The sequence below is a fragment of the Bufo bufo genome, chromosome 7 (assembly GCF_905171765.1).
Source record: "Bufo bufo chromosome 7, aBufBuf1.1, whole genome shotgun sequence".
NCBI lineage: Eukaryota > Metazoa > Chordata > Amphibia > Anura > Bufonidae > Bufo > Bufo bufo.
In genome coordinates, this window is record NC_053395.1 from 171,520,355 (window position 1) to 171,543,420 (window position 23,066).

The following is a 23,066-nucleotide window of genomic DNA, read 5'->3' on the forward strand; positions in this document are numbered from 1 at the left end:
CGCTGAGGCTAGCTTGGACGGCAGGGCCGAGTCCATTTCCAGATCTGAAACCGCCAATTCACCTTCAGAGAGCGAATCCTTTGGAGAGGAGAGGCCCGTCTGGGTGCGCACGCGTGGCGGAGAGAGTGAGGCCTCAGAGGAGGAGGCTCGCTCTACTCTAATACGCTTCTGAGAGTGCCTAGCTCGGGAGGGGTCACTAGGAGAGGGTGAACCCGCTGCAGCGGCAGAAGCAGTGGACCCGGAGGGCGCGACAGTCAGAGTGGCGACCTGCGGGGTAGGTGGCCTGTCTATTAGGCGGCCCACGACATGAGTGAGGCTTTCCACGGCCTGGGACAGGGATCTAGCCCAGTCAGGCGGGTCAGAGGAAGCAGGGAGCGACACAGCGGGCGACTGAGGCTGCGGTGGAGCTCGGCATGCAGTACAGTGCGGATCAGACTGCCCCCGGGGAAAGGGTTCCCTACAAGCAGTACAGGCATGGTACCATGGCTTGGCGGCTGCAGAAGGGTCTGACATGGTGGAAAGATGTTGCACTTAAAGTGAGAATCAAGCAACAGTACTGTGGCACGGAGGGGGTTAACAGTCCTACCAGACCCGGGTGATACAAGCGGCAGCTCTAAGGGGAACAGACTGAGGAGGCTGTGGAGGAGAGGCAGCAGCACGGAGCTGAATGGCTTCAGGATCGCACGGCAGAGAGATGAACCCGGAAGTAGCGGAGCGCAGCGGCACGGAGCTGAATGTGGAAGGAAGCTCCGCCCCCCCCTCTGCCGCGCTGAAGCCGAAGCAGAGCCGCGCGCGCGGCAAAATGATTTTAACCCCCAAGGATGTTGAAGTGCCGGCCATGAAATGGCGCCGTTCATGCCAAGAAAAACGGCTCCCGCCGCGCCTGGATGTAGCAGACGGCTTGCTTGTCTGCAGCCGTCCCCTGTAAGGCAGCGTTCTAGGACTTGCCCAGATAAACTGCCCTCCAACTAAGCCCGGTAACGTCCCGATATGGGGGGGGGGGGGGGGGGGCCGGGGATCCCCTTGGACAATGTAGCAGTGGCCATGTTGGTAGCAGCGGTGGGAGGGAGGAAGGGGAGGCTGGAGCAGCCACTCTCACCATACGCTGTCTTCGCCCTCAGTCCATCCAGCGGGGGTCGCCCCTTCAGCTCCTGGCACCGCAGTGGCAGGAAGCCGGGGGAGGGACTTGGCGTGCGGGCGACCCTGAGCTGGCGGAACGCAGGGGAGTGAGGCTGCCCTGGTCCACCTTGTCTTCTGTGGGGGAGGCGGCAGTGCGGAATTACCGGCACTGGCGCAACTCAACCCCGGGAGAAACAGAGGGGTCTAATGCGCCTCTGTTGTAGGTAGAAAAAAACCGAATTAAAAAACAACAAATAACGTAAAAATAAAAAATCATAGGAAAACAACCCTGCCGAAGCAGGGGGTGTCTTGCCTCCTTGGACACTAAGCAAAAACTGGCAGTCTCTTCTCCAGGCTGAAGGGTATAGCTGATGGAGGAGGGGCTTACAGCTTTCGCTTAGTGTCACGCCTCCTAGGGAGCAGAGCTATACCCATGGTTTCCTGTGTCCCCCAAGGAATATGGGCGAGAAAAGGGGCACCTCCCCTCTCGGAATGCAGCAGTAGTCACCCGTTGGTCTACCACTTCATACTACTTCTATAGGAGTGAAGTAGACATAGCCCCATCAGCCCCATGGAAGAGAATGGCTGTGCACTACTGCTCCAATTGAAGAGGGGACTTAAGTATCCTGCATTCTTGGGACCACTGAGGGTCCTGGTTGGATCACCACCATCTTGATTCCACATTTATCATCTAGCCTTTGGATAGGTGATAAATACCGACCATGGCATAACCCCTTTAATAAATGCTGTGATGAGTGTCGAAGTTACACTCTGATTATATTTAATACTGTACCCATATAATGGTGACTGGACTCGCTCGTTTGTTCTTGGTGCTCTTGTGCGGCTTCCGTCTGCTCCCTATGTTGATCCTGTAGCTCCTCCAAATCTGTATCCTCTTTTTTAAGCAGTTCTTCCTCTATACATTTGAACTCATGGAAGTTGCTATAATTTTGCTGCAGAGTTTCATTAATACATATTTGCTGGAAGAGTTGGTTGACCTCTTTCTTCCATTGTTCTCTCTCTTGCATATGGGTTTCATTCATGTTCTGGATTTTAATAAGATGTTGTTGTTGCAACTCCAGTATCTGTTTAGAACATTCTTCTCGAATAAGTTCCAATTCCTTGGAATGCTCTTCCCGTTTCCACAAGGAGTCTTGTAATAGTTCCTCTCCAATATGTTTCAGCTCTTGCGAATGCTGATTGACCAGGAGATCCAATTCCTGACAATGCTGGTCTCTCTGCTTCTCCCACTCCTCATTTTCCAGGATATGTTGCTCTTGTATTTCTTCGATTGCCTTGTTGTGTCGCTCTTGTATTAGCTTCACTGCTTTTGAATGCTCTTCCTGCAGCAATGCAATTTGTTCATTCAAACTTTTTAGAATTTCTGACTGCGTTTCTGTCTGCTTCTCCCACTCATTTTTCTCCTGAAGATATGTATTCTGCTGCCTTGCCAACTCCTGTTTTTCCAGGGTTAGAAGATTCTGAAGCTCTGTTATTTCTTTGGAGTGAATGTCCTGCATGTTCAATAACTCAACTGAGTGTTTTTGTTGAAGCTGGTCAATTTGATTTGAATGAAGCTCAGCCATCTGTAAAAGCTCCTTTTTCAGTTGTTCCAGCTCCAGGGAGTATTGGTTTCCTTGCCTCTTCCAGTCTTGCTTCTGGTTAAAATGATCCTGCTCCAGGATTTCTATGTCTTTCTTATGCTGCCCTTGCAGTTTTGAGATCCTCATTGCATGCTCCTCAGAAAGCACCTCAATCTGCCTGGAAAGTTCTTCATTTTGCTGTAAGGTGTCTAATCGTTCTTCCTGCATCCGTTCCAGATCTTCATGATGTTTAGAGATTGTTTCTTTCAATGCAGTCCTCTCATCATTTTGTTCTTCTAAATTTAACATCTCCTTTCTATGCAGGTCACTTTTCTCCAAATTAGATTTGAGCTCTTGAGAGAGTGTATCTTGCTTTATTTCCCACAGGTTTTTCTCCTCCAGATGAAGAGTGGGCATCTCATCTTTCTCCACAGTATGTAGTTCTTTTAAGTTTGACAACTTAACTAAATATTGTTCTTCCACCAATTTAAGTTCCTCTGTCTTTTTCTCAAACTTCTGGGCCAGCTCCTCTCGTAGCATCTCTTCTTTCCGCTTGAATTCCAATGTTCCATCTTCATACATCTTCTGCATCATCTCAATTTCTCTCCTGTGCCTTCCTTCCAATTCTAAGGTTTCCGCGACATGTTTTTCCTTTAGAAGCTCAATTTCCTTCATGTGTTCCTGCCGCGACATTCCCTTTGAAAGCTCTTCCCGTAAACTCTCTAGAGCCCGACTATGCTCATCACGCAAATGCTCCATGTCAAACTGATTCTTGCCCTGGAGAATTGCTAGATCTTGTGCCCACTTGCCATTCAGCTGTTCACGTAGCTGTACCAAGGCATTCTCCTTCTCTTTGAGTAGGTTCGACTGACTTAGTTCAAGGTGTGCAGTGTGCATGTTGTTCAAACTAAGACGCGAGGCTTCCATTTCCATATTATGTGCTGACTGCAAATAGAGGAGAAAACAGAATAAACCAAATACTCCATAAACATTTGAATCAGATAAAAAAAAATAAAAAAAAAATTTTAAAACATGAATTAAAGCGGTTACAGGAAATAGTTCAAAATAACTAACCAATATCTCGCCACTGCTCTCCACCAGCCCTGCAGAGATGATCAGTCATACATGCAGTCACCACTGAAGTCAGTGATGGGCTGCAGCAGTCATGTAGCATCACTGCTGTAGGATCAAAAAATACAACTGAAGTTGTGGCATAATTAAAAGGTGGGTAGAGGCTAATCTGTTATTTTATACTACTTCCTGCAACGTCTTAAACCCTGATAACCCCTTTTTAATCAATCTTAGTACAGCAAGCTGATAAAATCTATACTATGTCTAGCATTCACATACCTGGATCTGCTCAGTCTCTATATGATGCGCTTGCTCTAGCTGTACTTTAATTTCCTCTAGTCGCTGTTTCTCTACGCTCCGTTCTGAACACATCTTCTGTAGTTCTTTCTCGTGACCATCTTTTAGAAGGACAATTTTGCTTTCATGCTCCTGCAGCAGACACGTTATTGACGCTTCAGTTCAACAAAACAAATGGTCCCAAACAAAGCCATGTGTAAAGATTACTGCTCGGCGGTACATACCCCATTTATTAATGCAATCTGCTCCCTCCAGCTCTCTCCAGAAACCTCCATCTGCTTTTCAAACTCTGCATTCAGACGATTAACCTGAATACCAATAAAGATTGCAGAGAATCAGTGGAGAAAGAAAAAACAAAAACCACAAGAACACACAAGAACACACACCACAACTTACTTCCTAAGCAAAGAACAATAAGAAAAAAAAATCCAACCTGCATGTCATATGAAAGAGTAACTAAACCTTTTTACAATTCTCTTAACCCCTTAAGGACCAGGCCATTTTTCACCTTAAGGACCAGGCCATTTTTTGCAAATCTGACATGTGCCACTTTACGTGGTAAGAACTTTAAAACGCTTTTACTTATCCAGGCCATTCTGAGATTGTTTTCTTGTCACATATTGTACTTCCTGACAGTGGTGAAATTTCTATTTCTCTACTTTTATAATAGATAGTAATAACTCCAAAAATAGTTACTACTTTACATTTTCCATATGTCTACATGTGTGGATGATTTTGTAAATTCCATTACATTTTTGGGGGATGTTCGAAGGCTTAGAAGTTTAGAAGCAAATCTTTACATTTTTCAGAAAATTTCCAAAACCTACTATTTAAAGAGCAGTTCAGGTCTGAAGTCACTTTGTGAGGCTTACATAATAGAAACCACCCAGAAATGACCCCATTTTAGAAACTACACCCCTCAACTTTGTTAACCCTTTAGTTGTTCCACAAGAATTAATGGAAAATGGAGATGAAATTTCAGAATTTAACTTTTGTCAGATTTTCCACTTTAATCCATTTATTTCCGCTAACAAAGCAAGGGTTAACAGCCAAACAAAACTCAATATTTATTACCCCGATTCTATAGTTTACAGAAACACCCGATATGTGGTCGTAAACTGCTTTACGGGCACACGGCAGGGCGCAGAAAGAAATATGGTTTTTGGAAGGCAGATTTCAATGGGATAATTTTAAGTTGCCATGTCACATTTGAAGACCCCCTGATGAACCCCTAGAGTAGAAACTCCAAACAAATGACCCCATTTTGGAAACTGCGGGATAAGGAGGCAGTTTTTTTGGTACTATTTTAGTGTACATATGATTTTTGGTTGCTCTAGATTACACTTTTTGTGAGGCAAGGTAACAAAAAAATAGCTGTTTTGGCACAGTTTATTTTTGTTATTTACAATGTTCATCTGACAGGTTAGATCATTGGGTATTTTTATAGAGCAGGTTGTTACGGACGCGACAATACCAAATATACTACTTTTTTGGTGGTTTGTTTCAGTTTTACATAATAAAGCATTTTTTTTATTTTTTTGTTTTTTGTGTCTCATTCTGAAAGCTATAGTTTTTTTGTTTATTTTTTGGGCTCATTTTCTTCGGTATGAGATGACGGTTTGATTGGTACTATTTTAGGGTGCATATGACTTTTTGATCGCTTGGTGTTGTACTTTTAGTGATGTAAGGCGACAGAAAACGAGATTTTTGTATAACTTACCAGTAAAATCTCTTTCTCGCTCTTTCCTTGGGGGACACAGAAGACCTTGGGTATAGCTCATCTCCATAGGAGGCGTGACACTAAGTGAAAGCTGTTAAGCCCCTCCTCCACAGCTATACCCTCAGCCTGGAGAGAAAGGCAGCCAGTTGCGTGTCCAAGCAGTGAGAAAAGGCAAAGTCCAACAAGGAACCAACAAGCCAACTACCCAACGGGTAACACAAACTCGGAAACGTGTAGAGAAAAACAACGAATGGGTGGGTGCTGTGTCCCCCAAGGAAAGAGCGAGAAAGAGATTTTACTGGTAAGTTATACAAAAATCTCGTTTTCTCGCCCAGTTTCCTTGGGGGACACAGAAGACCTTGGGACGTTCAAAAGCAGTCCAAAAGGGGAGGGACCACAGCTCCAAGGCGAAGCACCCGAAGGCATCAAGGAACCGCCGCCTGCAGACCCAGGCGGACCAAGGCAGCATACGCCGAAGCCAGAGTATGCACCCTGTAGAACTCTGTAAAGCGTGCAAGGAAGACCTGTGGCCGCCTTGCTCAAATGCATGGCCGAAGCCCAAAGACTCCGGCCCAGGAGGCACCGACCGCTCTGGTGAAATGAACGGTGACAGTAAAGGCAGAATCCTGCCCTCGGTGCGGTAACCTCAGCAATAGCCAATCTGATAAAGCGGAGGAAAACCACCCTGGAGTCCGTCAACTCTAAGCGCGGACCTCCAGGAAACCCAAGAGACCGAACGTCGACAAGAGTCGGAGATCTCCAAGTAAAAAACTGCAAGGCCCAAACAACGTCCAAATTGGTGAAGTGTTGAAGCGAAAGGCAAACACCACCTTCAGAAGGAAGGAATGGGATGTAGAACAGCCCTGTCCTGGGAAAAGACAGAAGGCTCAGAACAAAAAGGGGGCCATTCAGGCACCCGTCAGAGACACGACTGATACGGAAACACAACCGTACAGGACAGGAGGGGTAGAGAGAACTTCTGTAACGGCTCCAAGGACAAGATTGGAGCGCCGAGAACTCAGTATGTAGTTCCCAGGGCGGTACCGAAGGACAGTACAGAGGAACCAAAGAGCCATTTCGAGTAAGAAGGTCTTGACAGGCCCAGAGGGCTGGGGAACGCTGGAAGAGGAAGAACAGCGCTGACACTGATACCTCAAGTAAAGGAATCCCAGTCCCAGGTCCAGGCCGGACTGGAAAAAAGACAGAACCATGGGGAGAGAAAAGTCAGAGTGGGGAATGCACAGCTTCCCACAGAACCCCAGATAAAAAAACCATAAGTCTTACGACAGATCCTGGACGAAATACAGCCAGGAGCGGGCAGTAGCGAACCCGCTGGAGTCGCCTGGCAAGCGGGCGAAAAACCAAATGTGATCAGGCGCAGACCAGTAACACGGGCAGAAGTTGACAACCTGGTCCCGTCGGCCCCCGAGCAACGTTGTCCCGTATCCGCCCGAGTGGGGGAGCAGAAGGACAGACGGAAAGGAACCAAAAGGGTCCGCCCAGCATCCGCCAGATGCCAGGACAAGACAGGCTATAGTCCATGCTGATGTAGCCATGTTCTACAGTCCCGGTGTAGGAGATCAAAGGACAATCTGGACCGAAAGGTAGTCCCCCCAAGTTACCGAGAAGGTAAGTCTACAGCAGGACCATTGTCTTAGAATGGACCACACAATCTGCACTCAGCGGGAGGACAGAACGCGGTAGACTCGATAAATCGGCACAGCTAATACAGCCAGTGTGAACAAGGGAGACAGTACGAGGCCAAAAGGAACACCGGAACCATCCACATGACAACCATGCTCTCCCCAGAGGGTAGGACAGTGAAGGAACAACCTCTGAAGTCTGGCGGGACAGAAGCCACATCAGAGTGATCTGTACCGAGCGGGGGCCAAACAGAGCCGGCGAGATAAGGTAGTCGAGACAGAGGCCGGCATAACACCCTCCAACCGAACGGAGGAGTGGGCAACAGGGAAGCCATAGGACAGCTCAAAAGCAGAACCCTGCTACACTGTGAGATGCCCGGTTCGCCGCCTCGCAGAAGGAGAATACCCTGAAGAACCCAAGGCGGAGGTCCTCCGGACCTGGGTAATCGAGCACCCAAGAGAATTTGGGTGACCTTCCCGAGAAAAGCGGCCCGCACCTGGTAGCAGATCAGACTGTAGCGTAGAGGCGCCAAGAGGAAGGACTCATACCACACTACATCCGAAGAGGAGGAAATTGCAGCAGGCAAGGGAACCGCAGTCCTGCCAGAGCCAACGAAGAATTCGAGGGGCGCTCCAGACAACCGCACTCTCGACCATGTGACCACTAGCGCAGGGAAGCAATACCGCGGAAGGACGAATGGGTACGCATCTAGGAACCACGAACATTCCCTGGGATGAAGGGCCAACTAAATGAATGAGTACCACCCAGCTCCGTGCAGCAGAGAGCAAGTAGAGCCCGTCCGGGTCAGGTGGACAGAATGAACTCCTTAGAGACGAGTGCAAGGTTTGTGGCAGGCATCGTATCCCAAGAAAACAAAAGTATGCCGCAGGAAGTAGATGAGGCATACGTACGAGCAGCCCGTAAGCAGTGAGAAGGCCAACCCACCTACAGGAGGAGAAGGCATACACGGCCCAAACAACGCACAAGAACGTCCGCTCACTGCAAAAGGTTAATTTAGCGAGAAAGGGGGGCTCACCACAGAGTGCCACAGCATGTACGGAATTGCAAAGTGCAACCTGAAAGGGAGTTATGCACAAGCCTAGTATAGCATGCGATGGAACGCAAGCAGTCCGCCCCGAAAAGGGGGGAAATTGTATCTGGCAAACTGCGGTCGGCAAGAGTGCAAAGGCAGGTCCCAAAAGGGAGTGATGCCTAAGGCCGTACCTACTTCAGAGAAGCAGGACATACCCTATAATCCAGCATGAACACAGGAGGTCCACCTAGTGAAAGGGGAACATGCACAGGGTTATCCTAGCATTAAGTGAGTGTGCAATAATACACCCAACACTGATTTAGCGAGAGTGCAACTACTCTGCCAATGAAGGGGGACATGTACAAGTCCAGCACAGTCATACAAGGACAGCCGTGAATCTCATGAGCGTGCCAAATTCTGCCCATGGAATGAGGGGTGGCCACGCACAAGGCCAGCACCGTATCCAATGGGAGTGCAAGCGTTCCACGCATGTTAGAGGGCAATGCTCATGGCCAGCAAGGTATCCGGTGAGAGTGTAGCATGCCGCCCAGAAAAAAAGGGGGGGGTAATGCACATGGCCAGCATCTCATCCAGGGAGAGTGCGTGCACCCGCCATATATGGGAGTCATACACATGGCCAGCATCGTACTGGTGAGAGACAAACACAGTCAGTGAGAATGTGTGTATGTCACCTGAGGAAGGAAGGCATGCCCATGGCAGGCAGCGAATCCAGCGAGAGTGCGTACACCGCCCACGGAAGAGGGGTCATGCATATGGCTGACAGCGGATCCAGCGAGAGTGCAAGCACCCCGCCATATATGGGGTACATGCACATGGCCAGCAACGTACCTGCGAGAAAACAACCACAGACGGAGGGATGTATGTATGCTGCCTGAGTCATGCCTATGGCCGGCAGCGAAACCAGTGAGAGTGCAGCATAGCAACATAGTACATAAGTACATCATAGCACATGAGAGAGAGTGCAGCGTTCCGCCTATGGAAGGGGGTCGTGCACATAGCCAGTACCGTATCCGGTGAGAGTGCAGTATTCCGCCTAAAAAGGGGGGTCATGCACATGATCGGCAACAGATCCAGTGAGAGTGTAGCGTTCCGCCTAAGAAGGGGGTCACGCACATGGCCGACAGCGAATCCAGTGAGAGCGCTGCGTTCCGCCCATGGAAGGGGGTCACGCACATGGCCGGCAGTGAAACCAGTGAGAGTGCAGCATTCCGCTTAGAGAAGGGGGTCACGTACATGGTCGACAGCGAATCCAGTGAGAACGCTGCGTTCCGCCCATGGAAGGGGGTCACGCACATGGCCGGCAGCAAATCCATAGAGAGTGCAGCATTCCGCCTATGGAAGGGGGTCATGCACATGGCCAGCACCGTATCCGATGCCCTAGCACCTACGCAGGTTGGGAGCACAACACTATGCCGCCTGTGGAAAGAGGGCATGCAGACATGCAGCACTACTGATGAGGCTGCAGCGTCCTGCGCAGTCCAATAGAAATCTGTTATTATTATTTTTTATTTTCATTTTTTTTTTATTTATTTATTTTTTTATTAAAAACACAGCTTCTCTGAGGCTAAAGGGGGGCCACCTATAGGGGCACAGATAGTCAGGAAAAGGGGGGCCAGCCATACAGGCCCATTGGGAGCCGGCCTGTACCCAAAGGGTTAACATGGATCCGGCCTGGAGGGCGGCGCTGCGATCCCCTGGGGGCGGAGGAACCTCCCGGCGGGAAGAATTCGCGCCTGGAGAAGTTCCCGCCCCCTCCACCAGAGGCCGGAATTTTGCGGCCTAGTAGGCCGTGAAGCCGGGGTCTAAATTTGCGGCGCCCGGTATGTACCGCCGGGACCTGAGGCGGAGTGGCGCATCAAAACCGGCCGCGGGTGCCCACCCCGCGGGCCGGTCGGAATTGCGGCCCAGCAGGCCGCGAAACCTGGGCTAAAATTAGCGGAGCCCCACCGACCGGCACCAACGGTCAGCCGGGGCCTGCTGGGCATAGACGTCAAGCCCAAAGCCGGCCGCGGGAGCCCACCCCGCCGGCCGGAGTGTCAGGGGCTCGGAATGGCGGCTTGCCGGCCGCAGGAGCCCACCCCGCCGGCCGGAAGAGTCAGGGGCTCGGAATGGCGGCTTGCCGGCCGCGGGAGCCCACCCCGCCGGTCGGAAGAGTCAGGGACCCGGAATGGCGGCCTAGCAGGCCGCGGAGCCTGGGCTAAGATTTTGCGGCGCCCGGCCGCACCGGACTACCAATGTCGGCCGGAGGCGAGGCCTTACTCCACAGCCGTCAGGAGCCTCAGGCCTTGAGCAACACTCCGGTAGGAGATGCCTGTGCTGATTTCCACCCATGTTAGTTGCCGCTTCTGTAGCTGGCTGTGGAGACAGCCACTGGCTGCATGTCTATGGGAGCCAGGCAGGGGGAGGCAGAAGGAAATTGCCGCTCTGCGGTACCCCAGGGGCCAGCATAGATCCAGCAGGGGACTAGAGGCCCAGTATGGGGGTCAGGCACGCAGGAGACCAGGGTGGGGGGGGGTGGGGGACGTAGGGCTGGAGAAGCCTCTTTCTTACCACAGCCGTCTTCACCCTCAGTCCATTCCAGCAGGGTCACCCCTTCAGCTACTGGCACCGTAGTGGCAGGACGCTGGAAGAGGGACTTGGCGTGCGGGCGACCCTTGCGCTGGCGGGATGTAGGGAAGCTGGGCTGCCCTGATCCACCTTGCCTTCTGTGGGGGAGGCAGCAGTGCGGGTGACCGGCACTGGCGCAGCTCAACCCCGGGAGAACAGAGAGGTCTAGTGCGACTCTGTTATCCCTGATGATCTGGAACAAAAAGAAAAGAAAAAAGTAAAAATCTAAAATTGAAACAAGGAGAAACCAGCCCTGCAGAGCAGGGAGTGTCTTGCCTCCTTGGACACTAAGCAAAAAACTGGCTGCCTTTCTCTCCAGGCTGAGGGTATAGCTGTGGAGGAGGGGCTTAACAGCTTTCACTTAGTGTCACGCCTCCTATGGAGATGAGCTATACCCAAGGTCTTCTGTGTCCCCCAAGGAAACTGGGCGAGAAAAATATAATTATTTTTTTAACACAGTTTTTATTTTTTACTGTGTTCACCTGAGGGGTTAGGTAATGTGATATTTTTATAGAGCCGGTCGATATGGATGTGGCGATACCCAATATGTCTACTCTTCTTTTTCTCACTAATTTTTTTTTTACTTTATTTTGGGAAAAGGACTCTTTAAATTTTTTTTTAAACTTTATTCACTTTATTTTTTTGTCCTACTCTGGGACTTCAACATTACAGGGTCTGATCCCTTTTTCAATGCAGCACAATAAGTCTGTATTGTACTGCATTGACTATCAGTGTATTACACAGTGTACTGTAATACACTGATAATTTGCCTACGAGACCCAGCCTGGGGGCTGGGCCTCATAGGCCTCCGTAAATGCCTGGCCCCAAGGCCCTGAAATGGCTTGGGGCTGCCATGGCAACCATAGGCTCCCCACCACAGCAGCGCGGGGACCCAATGGCTAAGGTGAGGGAGTGCAAACCTCCCATATGCCGCGTCATATGAGGGGCTAATCGCTGACCGCGTCATATGAGGGGCTAATCCACCGGCGTTATCACCAATGCTGGTGGATGCAGCAGGGATCCGGCTGTCAGTAACAGCCGGATCTCTGCTGCTGATCGCGGCACTACACGTGGGGGGGGGGGGGGAGATAAGGACCGCAGGACGAGAATGCTCGTCCTGGGTCCTTAAGGCCCCTTTCACACGAGCGTGACGGATTGGTTCCAGATGCGTTCAGTTTTTTCCGCGCGGGTACAATGCCTTTTGATGCCTTTTTCACGTGCGTGATAAACTGAAGGTTTACAAACATCTCCTAGAAACCATCATTGAAAAACCCATTGCATCCGCACTTGCTTGCGGATGCAATGTATTTTTGACTAAAGCCCCATTCACTTCTACAGGGCCAGGGCTGCGTGAAAAACGCAGAATATAGAACATGCAGCGTTTTTGACGCAACGCAGAACTGATGCGTTTAAAATAAATTAAACGCTTATGTACACAGACACATTCAAATAAAGTTCACGTCACGCATTGCACCCAAGTGGAAAACTCGCTCGTGTGAAAGGGGCCGAGGGAGTTCAACTGTTCTAAATTGTCCAAAAATTATTTTTGTAATGTACTTTATCAATTGTGCTGTTTTCCTACTGAAAAAAAGGACGCAAAGTCCTGGATTTTACCGCTTCTTAGGCCCCTTTCACACGAGCGAGCCTTCCGCGCGGGTGCAATGTGTAACGTGAACGCATAGCAGCCGCACTGAATCCTGACCCAATAATTTCAATAGGTCCGTGTACATGAGTACATCAGTTCTGCGTTGCGTGAAAAACACAGCATGTTCTATATTCTGTGTTTTTCACGCAGCCTTGGCACCATAGAAGTGAATGGGACTTCAGTGAAAAACACATTGCATTCGCAAGCAAGTGCGGATGCAATGCGTTTTTCACTGATGGTTGCTAAGAAAAGTTGTTTGCAAACCTTCAGGTTTTTTTCATCACGCGCGTGAAAAACGCATCAAAACACATTGCACCCGCGCGGATTGGAGGTGCCTCTATGAATGACAGGATCACCCGATGAACGAGCATTTGGCTTGTTCGTCAGGCGATTGGCTGTTCTTTTAGACGGGCAAATTGTCAGGAACGAGCATTTGCAGGAACGTTCGTATTTCTTTTCTTGTATCCACTGACGAACACACACACACTCCAGAGAAGGAGAATTTTCCATATACAAAACCCCTCCATGGCTTTACCATGTGTATTTCAAGTGTATTTATAGTGGAATCCATGGAAGAAATCAGAGGCTGATCCTTGGATCTGGCACAAATTAGCAGTTTGTCATGCAAAGGATCCAAAGTCAGACTAGTCGCACTTTTTTCTGCAGTGTGGATTGCAAATCAGTCCTGTATGAACTACAGTGGGGATTCCTAATCAAATCATTGGGATGCTGAATACATGCATATTTCAAACTGATTTTGGCAAAGAATGAATCAGTGTGAAAAATACACTATGTGAGCCTACCCTTAGGCCCCTTTCACACGAGTCTTCCGCACGGGTGCAATGTGTGACGTGAACGCATAGCACCCGCACTAAATCCTGACCCATTCATTTCAATGGGTCTGTGTACATGAGCATTTTTTTTTTTCACGCATCAGTTCTGCGTTGCGTTAAAAAACGCAGCATGTTCTATATTCTGCGTTTTCCACGCAGCCCTGGCCTCATAGAAGCGAATGAGGATTCAGTGAAAAACGCATTGCAGCCGCAAGCAAGTGCGGATGCAGTGAGTTTTTCACTGATGGTTGCTAAGAGATGATGTTTGTAAACCTCCAGTTTTTTTATCACGCGCGTTAAAAACGTATCAAAACGCATTGCACCCGTGCAGAAAAAAACGGAACAACTGAACCCAATCGCAGACAAAACTGACAACTTGCTTGCAAAATGGTGCGAGTTTCCCTGAAGGCATCTGGACTTAATCCGTCACGCTCGTGTGAAAGAGGCCTTAGGCTGGACTAACATGAGGTTTTCGGTGCAATACATGCAGTTTTTGAGCCAAAACCAAGTGGACTAAAAAGGGTAGGAAATATAACAGAAGGACTTAAAGGGGTTTTCCCATTTAGACACTTATGGCAAATCCACAGGACATGCTGTAAACGTCAGATTTGTGTGGGATCCCCTATTTTGAGAACAGGCCCCTTCTCACACTGCTGTAAATGGAAAGGTAGCCACGCATGCGCGGCTTTCTCGGTTTATTTCTATGGAAGTCCCAAAAAATGTCCAGATGGGAATACTCTAAGCTTTCCCTCCCTACTGGATTCACTTCTGGGTTTGGCAAAAAAAATAAATAAAAAAAAAATGCATGTATGATCCCAAACTTAGGCTACTTTCACACTTGCGTTCAGAGCGGATCCGTCTGGTGTCTTCACAGACGGATCCGCTCCTATAATGCAGACGTTTGGATCCGTTCAGAACGGATCCGTCTGCATTATAGTTCAGGAAAAATTCTCAGTGTGAAAGTTGTTCAGACGGATCCGTCCAGACTTTACATTGAAAGTCAATGGGGGACGGATACGTTTGAAATTGCACCATATTGTGTCAACATCAAACGGATCCGTCCCCATTGACTTACATCGTAAGTCTGGACGGATCCGTTTGGCTCCGCACGGCCAGGCGGACACCAGAACGCTGCAAGCTGCGTTCGGATGTCCGCCTGCTGAGCGGAACGGAGGCCAAGCGGAGCCATCCTGATGCATTCTGAGCAGATCCGCATCCATTCAGAATGCATTGGGGCTCTACGGATCCGTTCGGGGCCGCTTGTGAGAGCCTTCAAACGGAGCTCACAAGCGGAACCCCGAACGCTAGTGTGAAAGTAGCCTTAAATAGTAAAATTTGTTATAAAAAGGTGGAACTCACATAAACAGTGAAAAGTGATACACAATTCTACTAACCTCCTCTCGCAACTTGTTCTCTAGATCTTCCTTTACCTGCCTTAGTAAGCAAACTTCCTCCCGCAGGTTCTCCTCCCTCTGAAGGAATTCAGTTTCCTTAGCTCTAATTGATTCTTGCAGTAGCTGCTGCTCTACACCTTTGGCGTTTAGTTTATTGTCAAAATCCTGACGTTCAGACTCTCGAGCCACTTCAGAGTTCTGCAAATTCTGCCCAAGATTGAGATGGCTAATCTCTAGATTTTTATACAGTTCAAGGCTCTTTTCCAGCTCTTTCTCCACTACAGCCAGCCTTTTTTCTAGAGTGGTCTTCTCCTCTACAAGATGGGCTAAATGTTCCTCATTCACAGATTTCTGCTCCTCGACCTCTCTCATAAGTTGTTCTTGATCAGTTATGCGCTTTCTTAGATCATCCCTCTCGTACTTTATTTCCTCTAACATTCTCTGTTGCTCTTCCCAGTGTTCATTTTTATTTGCCTGTCCCAGTTCTAGTTTTGCAGCTTCAAGCTCGGCTGTCACGTCTCTCCACTTCTGTAAAGCTTCAGCTAGAGCCTCAGAGCTCATCCGTAACTGGTCTTCTTTGACCTGAAGCTTCTCCTTTAAAGCTGAGCATTTTTGAACCAAGTTGTCTGCTGGCACGGGGCTAAGTTCAGCATTATCACTAGGCTTCGTATTACCGGAAAGATAAATAGCAAAGGACTCTGGGTCTAAAAGAGTTCCTAAGGCAGCACCACCTGCTAGAACACCAGTAATCGGCATTGGAGAAGAAAGAAAATGTATATTTCCTTCAAAGGTAGAGTTCAAACTTTGTTCCAGTATAAAGTCACTATCAAGCTCAAATTTACTGTGGTCTCTGCATTCATCTTCGCTATTGTTAAAATCCAAATTCTCATGCGAGAGGCTTGGGATCAAGTATTTGTCCAGTGACGTAAAAGCTGGTGTAGAAACTTCATCTTCTGCTTTGTGAAGTTGGACTGCTTTAGAATTCTCAAGTTCCTTTCTGGCTTTAACTCTGCTCAGGTTTTTCTTAAGATCTTCTAACTCATGTCTAAAATGATCCACTCTCATATCTTTATCAGTTATTTTAATATCAACAACCTCTTCTGTGTCCTGATGTTTCCAGGTACCAGCCAGCTGTTGGTTCAGTTTAGTTTTATCTTCTGCCAAGCTCTGTAGCTTAACGTCATACATATGCAAGTCTCTCTCATGCTGCAGTTTCAAGGCTTTGCTGTTTTCAGCTTCCACTTTCAGATTATTTTTAAGATCACGGAGCTCTTGGTTCAAACGGTCTTTCTCATGTTTGTCCTGGGCTGCAATCTCTTCTGCTTCTTGCAATTTAAGAGTAAGATTTGCCACCATGTCATTGTGCTTTTGCTCCCAGGAAGATCTTTCCATTTCGAATGCCTGCATTTGTTCTTCCATCTTCATGCGTAAACTCTCCCGAAGGGTTTCTGATTCTGCAAGTCTTTCTTTTAAATCTATAACTAGTGCAGTTAGTGACTCTGTGTCCATGTTACTGGCATTATGTGTGGATTCTCCACCGCCTCCAATGTCCCCATCAAGACTGGTGTAGGACCATACTGATGGAATGGGCACTGTAACCTTATGTTGAAGCTGCGTGATTTCCTGATTTCTATCAGAAAGTTCTTGCTGCAGGTTGCACACTGAATTTTCAGACTTTTCCAGCTCTTCTTGTAAGAATTCGAGTCTCGACTGTTGCTCCTGCATCAAATTTTCAAGTTGTGCCACTTTATTCTCATTTTCTTTAGTTTCCTATAAGAAAACAACGAGTCATACTTTAATAATTTCACTTACTGTATAGAATTAGTTTATGACCAGACCGTTGAATTAATCTAAGGGATCTTTCACACTTGCGTTGTCCGGATCCGTCGTGCACTCCATTTGCCGGAGGTGCCCGCCGGATCCGGAAAAACGCAAGTGAACTGAAAGCATTTGAAGACGGATCCGTCTTCAAAATGCGTTCAGTGTTACTATGGCACCCAGGACGCTATAAAGTCCTGGCTGCCATAGTAGTAGTGGGGAGCAGTATACTTACAGTCCGTGCGGCTCCCGGGGCGCTCCAGAATGACGTCAGAGCACCCCATGCGCATGGATGACGTTCAATGGGCATTAATTCCGGATCCGGCCTTGCGGCAAGTGTTCATGATTTTTGGCCGGAGCAAAAAGCGCAGCATGCTGCCGTATTTTCTCCGGCCAAAAAACGTTCCAGTCCGGAACTGAAGACATCCTGATGCATCCTGAACGGATTTCTCTCCATTCAAAATGCATTAGGATAAAACTGATCAGGATTCTTCCGGCATAGAGCCCCGACGACGGAACTCTATGCCAGAAGAAAAGAACGCAAGTGTGAAAGAGCCCTTACCTTCTGAGCAGTTTCCAAATCCTTTTCCAGTTCTTGTGCTTTTTGGTCTAATTGACACATGCGCTCTGTCTGGTTCAAGAGACTGTTCTGAAGCACAGAAAACTGTTGTTGAGCTTCATACAACTCCCTTTTTCCTGGACTTTTGACTTTTAAAAACTTATTTGCCTTAAAAAAAAAAAAAAAAGTATATAATATATTTGAAAGGTAAGTCTAGGGGTTTAAGGGGTTGTCTCACTTCTGCCAAGGGCATTTATCATGTAGATAAAGTTAATGCAAGCCACTTACTAATGTATTGTGATTGTCCATATTGCCTCCTTTGCTGGTGTGATTAAAGGGTAACTGTCATATTTTTTATTTTATTTGCTAGCTTATTAGAGCTAGGCATGTATACCTGAGTTAGTCTGTCAATGATTGCCAAAAGATCTGTAATTACCTTATAATAACAGCTTTCTTTAATGTCCTCTGTCCCTTTCCACTGCTCCCTTAAAAGACAGTTGCTATGGCTTGTCTGCCTCTGGCTAAGACGACAGGAAGATGGAGGGGCGGTCTTTCACACTGCATGCCTGCATTAGGCTTCAGAGTGAGGAGGCGTGTCCCTCAGTAATCCAATCTGATTGGCTGGCAGGGAGCTGCTGGCTACAGCAGGTGTGTATGGAAAGTGAGGGAAAGCAGTTTTGACCTCACAGAACTGGCAGAGGAGCCATCTTGAGAAGGTCCTCATATTGTAAATGTTTAAATTGCCGTAACAAAGGGAAAAAAACTCAAGTAAAACAGTGGTATGTGAAGAAACTAAAGATTGCTTTATGCATAATGCTGCTGCAGCAGTAACATATGCTAACATTTATTTTTTGATGAAAACATGACATTGAACTTAAATTTTTCCATCACATTATACATGGCTCGTTTCCATGGTTATGACCACCTGCAATCCACCAGTGATGGTCGTGCTTGCACACTATGGGAAAAAGCACTAGCCTATGCGCATTCCCAGCCCCGACCACCAGAGGCCAGCGCTTTTTCCTATAGTGTGCAAGCAAGACCACCACTGATGGATTGCAGGGTGGTCGTAACCATGGAAACCAGCAGTGTTTAATTTGATGGAAAAATTTATCAAGCCAGCAAACGAGGCAATCTGGACAATCACAATACATAAGTAAGAAGCTTGTATTAACTTTCTCTACATCAGGGATGCTCAACCTGCGGCCCTCCAGCTGTTCCAAAACTACAACTCCCAGCATGCCCTAATAGCTGTAGGCCATGCATGCTCAACCTGCGGCCGTACAGCCGTTGCAAAACTACAACTCCCAGCATGCCCGAACAGCCTGAAGCAGAGCATTGTGGGAGTTGTAGTTTTACAGCAGCTGGAGGGACACAGGTTGAGCATGCCTGCTGTAGGCTGTCCAGGCATGCTGGGAGCTGTAGTTTTGCACTTGCTTAAGTGAGACAACCCCTTTAAGTAAAATAAAAGCTATAGAAGAGTTCAGAATATTATGGGGGAGGGGGGTCCTTACCGATACTCAGTCTCCATTCGGTCCTTCTGTTAGACCACATGACCCACACTGACTATCGAAAGCCTGCAGCATTTTATATGTGGACATATCATTACTATAATAAAGGCTCAGAGGAATGCATAAAACACTGTAGCATACAGATCAGAGTGCAGGTCACGTGGTCTAACTGAAAGAGGAAAATTAAAGAGCTCGGTAAGGTTTCTTTACTTGTTTTTTAACCACACTACCATTTTCCCCTCTGTTGGTAAACCGTATTTAGGGCGTCTTCCAACATGACAGTTTTTTTCTTGCTGAAAAAAACTGTACTATTCATCAGAACGGGGGTGGTAGAAATCCACGTGCTTGCCGCCAACGCAACCCCATTCAACAAAACCTCCAACAGCAAAACATGCCACTTGTGATGGCACACAAACACCAGGAGACCCCCTTTGGGGTCCATTCACACGGCCGCAATTCTGTTCCGCATTTTGCTGAACGGAATTGCGAACCCATTCCGTTTCCCGTTCCCGAAAAAAATAGAACATGTCCTATTGTTGTCCGCAACACCCCTACAATCAGCAGTTTGAGGGGGCCACTGCGGTCCTGTGAGCGCCGCAGCCTGCTTGCACCTCACCAAGCGCAGCACTGTCCATTGGATAGCGGCTGTGCTTGATATTGCACCTCAGCCCCATTGATTTGAATTGGACCAAGATGCTCCTAGGCTATGCACCCGATGAACATGACGTCACTGGCCTAGGAAGAGGATACAGCACTCACTGGAGTGCGGTGGCCTCCACAAACCGCTATTGGCAGGGGTGCAGGAAGTTGGAAACCGGCAAATTTGATACTGATCACCCATCCTGAAGATAGGCCATCCATATCAAAATCTTACACAACCCCTTTAAGGATGGGACAAATCACTTGGAGTTTGTGGAGCAGATTTGTAGTGGCTGATTTTCCTTGAAGATATGTTCACACAGCTAAAATTCACAGCAGAAAAATCAGTAGCTGAAAAGGTCATTTTTGGTGGTAGATTTGTCATTTTGAGGTGGTTTCAGTGGCGTTTTTACAAACATTTTAGAAAAGTTACTTTTAGAAGAGAGGTTTTTCTGCTCCCCTACTGATTTCTATGGAATCCATAATAAAATAGTAAACATATCACTTCTCAAGCGTTCTTCAAATCCGGTACTGAAAAACTGCACAAATTTGTATATATAATATATGCCCATGCCTGTTTTTTTTTTTTTGTTTTTTACACAGTTAGGTTTTTGAAAGTGGATTCAGCAGTGGATAATGTCCATTTTCCGCTGCTCAATCCGTGGCAGATTTTAGCCATGTGAACATACCCTGAAGGTTCTAGTGAAAGATCTTACTTTCTGATGCACTTTTTTTTTCCAGATGATAGAACCTACAGAAGCTGAATGTCCCACATTGCAGCATCTGCTACAATAAAACTGCATGCAAAAAACTATCAAAATCAAAGCGTGAACAACATTATATGAGTGCAGAAGAATTTCTTTGCATTTAAAATGCAGTCATTTTTTAGGCGATGCAATCCTTATTCAGAAGAGTAAAGTGCTTGATGTTTATTCACTTTTAAAAGTGAACTTGAAACGTGTAGCTGCTTGCCTATGTGCCTTCACTTTCGGAAAGAGTATGTCTAAGTTTCTATTGAATTAAATGAGACAATGGCGCTGTGAATTTGTAGATTCGCACTGAGGGCTAGGCGGCAGGTACTGGTCAGTCACCACTTCTGCAGACCTTCAGAGGGGATATATAGGTGAAACATCATTGTTGTAATACTCACATTTTGAAGCTGACTTTGAATCGCGTGGATCTGACTGGAAAAGCCTACAGTCTCATTTTCTACTTCCGCACGACTAAGTAGAGCTGTTTGCAAGTTACTGGATAACTGAGTTATGATATCATCCCGATCACGAATAGCAGTCTGCATCACCTACATGGACAGTTATTGTGTTAAAGAGGTTGTCCCTTTTTCACCAAAGCAGCCACTCAGATATGAGCATCGGCGCATTTCATGCTCCGATGCTCTCCCTTGCCCTATGCTGTATCGCGCAGGGCAAGGGCTGTTTGTTTATATTTTTGACACTGCTAGGCAGAGGCTTCCACCTAGCAGTGTTGCCGATGACAACAGGCTAGGGCAGCATTAAAGCCCACCCATTAGTGCCAGCAACATCACCAGGCTCACTGCTAGGCGGAAGCCTCCACTTAGCATTCCCATTCAGAGACTTGGTACATCATCGGATCTGCTGAAAATGCCCCTTCCCTAGAAGATTCAGCACAGCGCAAGGGAGAGGATCGGAGCATGAAATGTCTGCCGGGGTGAAAAAGCTGATATGTTTGGGTTCGGCCCTGAACCTGGACAACCCCTTTAAAAGGAACGTGTCACCATAAAAATGCAGCAAAATCTGCAGGCAGTGTGTTCTAGAGGAGGAAGAGCCGGGCAGATTAACCTGTAGTTTTGTGGGAAAAGATTCTGAGGTTTGAAGTCCAGGAGGCGGTCCTATCAGTAACTGACAGCTATCTCTGTGTACACAGTCAGAGGGGTGGCTGTCAATCACTGATAGGACCGCCTTCCAGACTTCGGAAATTAATGAAGTACAGGTTAGGGTTGATGAATGAATCTTTACCCACAAAACTGCACAGCTTCTCCTGCTCTATAACTGCACTGCATTTTCATTGTGACTGGTTCTCTTTAAAGAGGACCTTTCACTAGAATAAAAAATGTAAACTAACTATACAGACATGGAGAGCGGCGCCCAGGGATCTCCCTGCACTTACTGTTATCCCTGGGCGCCGCTCCGTTCTCCCGGTATCTTCATATGTTCGGCTCCACCCAGTTGAGCCTGCCGGCGTCTCCTTCTCCCAGGCTGTAGCGCTGGCCAATCACAGCGCTCAGCTCATAGCCTGAGAGAAAAAAAAAAAACTCAGGCTATGAGCTGAGCGCTGCGATTGGCCAGCGCTACAGCCTGTGAGAAGGAGACGCCGTCAGGTTCCCCTGGGTGGAGTCTAACTATGAAGATTCCGGAGGCTATACCAGGAGAACGGAGCGGTGCCCAGGGATAACAGTAAGTGCAGGGAGATCCCTGGGCGTCGCTCTACATGGCTGTATACTTCCTTTACATTTTTTATTCCAGTGAAAAGTCCTCTTTAAGCATCAGAGCAAACTGCTAACCCTAAGCAAAAAGAAGAAGAATGGAGTAATGCATTTATTCTTTGGACTACATAGCAAACTTCATCAGACATGGAATCCAACTGAATTTTAGTTCAAGTTCTTGAGCTCTATAGCATCCTTCTACAAAGTCAACAGCATCCAAATTCTGACCTCCATTACCTGAATCTCTCCTATTCACAAAAGGAGCAATTTAAAGGGGTTGTGCCATGATTAAAAGTTAGTCCCTATTTAGGGGTCCGACCGTTAGGACCCCCATCGATCCTGAGAAGGTGGTCCTGTTCACACCATACTGGTGTTAGGGAAGGACTCTGTGGTGTGGTTAGACACACGCCTACCCAATGGTCGCAGAATTTTGTGGTAAAATGTGAATATCCTTTTAAGGCTGCAGTACAAAAAAAATATATAAAAAATCTGTATACACAAAGCTCTCTCAATTAGCTTCCCTAATCACAAAAAAAAAAAAAACACAACAACATAGTTTTTCAACCTACTGCAAAAGTAAAGTACCTCATGTAGGAGATCTGTCGACAGATCATCTTCCAATTGAGTTTGTAGCTCCGAGACCCCCTCTGCAATGTCATCTGTCAGTTCAAGTCTAGATTCCAAGTCGGTCATCTTGTCCTGATATTCAGGCGCATGCAATAAACTGTTCATGCTCTGCTAAAAGGGAAATGTAATGAGCTTATTAGAAGAAGTAGGATATATCAGCAGGAAAAAATAAATAAAAAACACAGCAATGTGAAATAAAAAAATAATACAATATCTTTTTAAAAGAATCCAAGTCTATATGGAAGTAAAATCCTGCTACTCTCCCACATCCAGTGACCTCCAGGAACCCACCCCAATCAGCACAATAAAAAGGGACCACAACAGTTAGAAGGTTTTTCCGTTATTTTTTTACGGATATTTTTTTACGGATCCTCTGGATAAGTCATCAGTATTTGATCGGTGGGGGTCTGACACCAGGGACCCCGCGACGATCAGCTGTTTTCAGAAGGCAGCAAGCAGTGCAATTGTTAGCGCTGTAAAAGAA

At 47.3% G+C, this 23,066-nt stretch overlaps 1 protein-coding gene across 5 annotated transcripts in view; it reads right to left on the minus strand.

Annotated features, from left to right (window-relative positions):
• PCNT (pericentrin) overlaps nt 1-23,066 on the minus strand; it is a 134,218-nt gene that overhangs the window by 105,791 nt on the left and 5,361 nt on the right. For 4 of the 5 annotated variants that reach the window (XM_040441677.1, XM_040441678.1, XM_040441676.1 and 1 more), the window contains exons 3-9: nt 22,541-22,690; nt 20,645-20,794; nt 17,348-17,512; nt 14,968-16,737; nt 4,295-4,378; nt 4,053-4,202; nt 1,913-3,647 (exon numbers count right to left, since the gene is read on the minus strand). In XM_040441677.1, coding sequence (XP_040297611.1) covers nt 1,913-3,647; nt 4,053-4,202; nt 4,295-4,378; nt 14,968-16,737; nt 17,348-17,512; nt 20,645-20,794; nt 22,541-22,690 — 4,204 coding nt within the window. The remainder of the gene's footprint in view (nt 1-1,912; nt 3,648-4,052; nt 4,203-4,294; nt 4,379-14,967; nt 16,738-17,347; nt 17,513-20,644; nt 20,795-22,540; nt 22,691-23,066) is intronic. The other variant, XM_040441679.1, reaches the window with a different exon arrangement.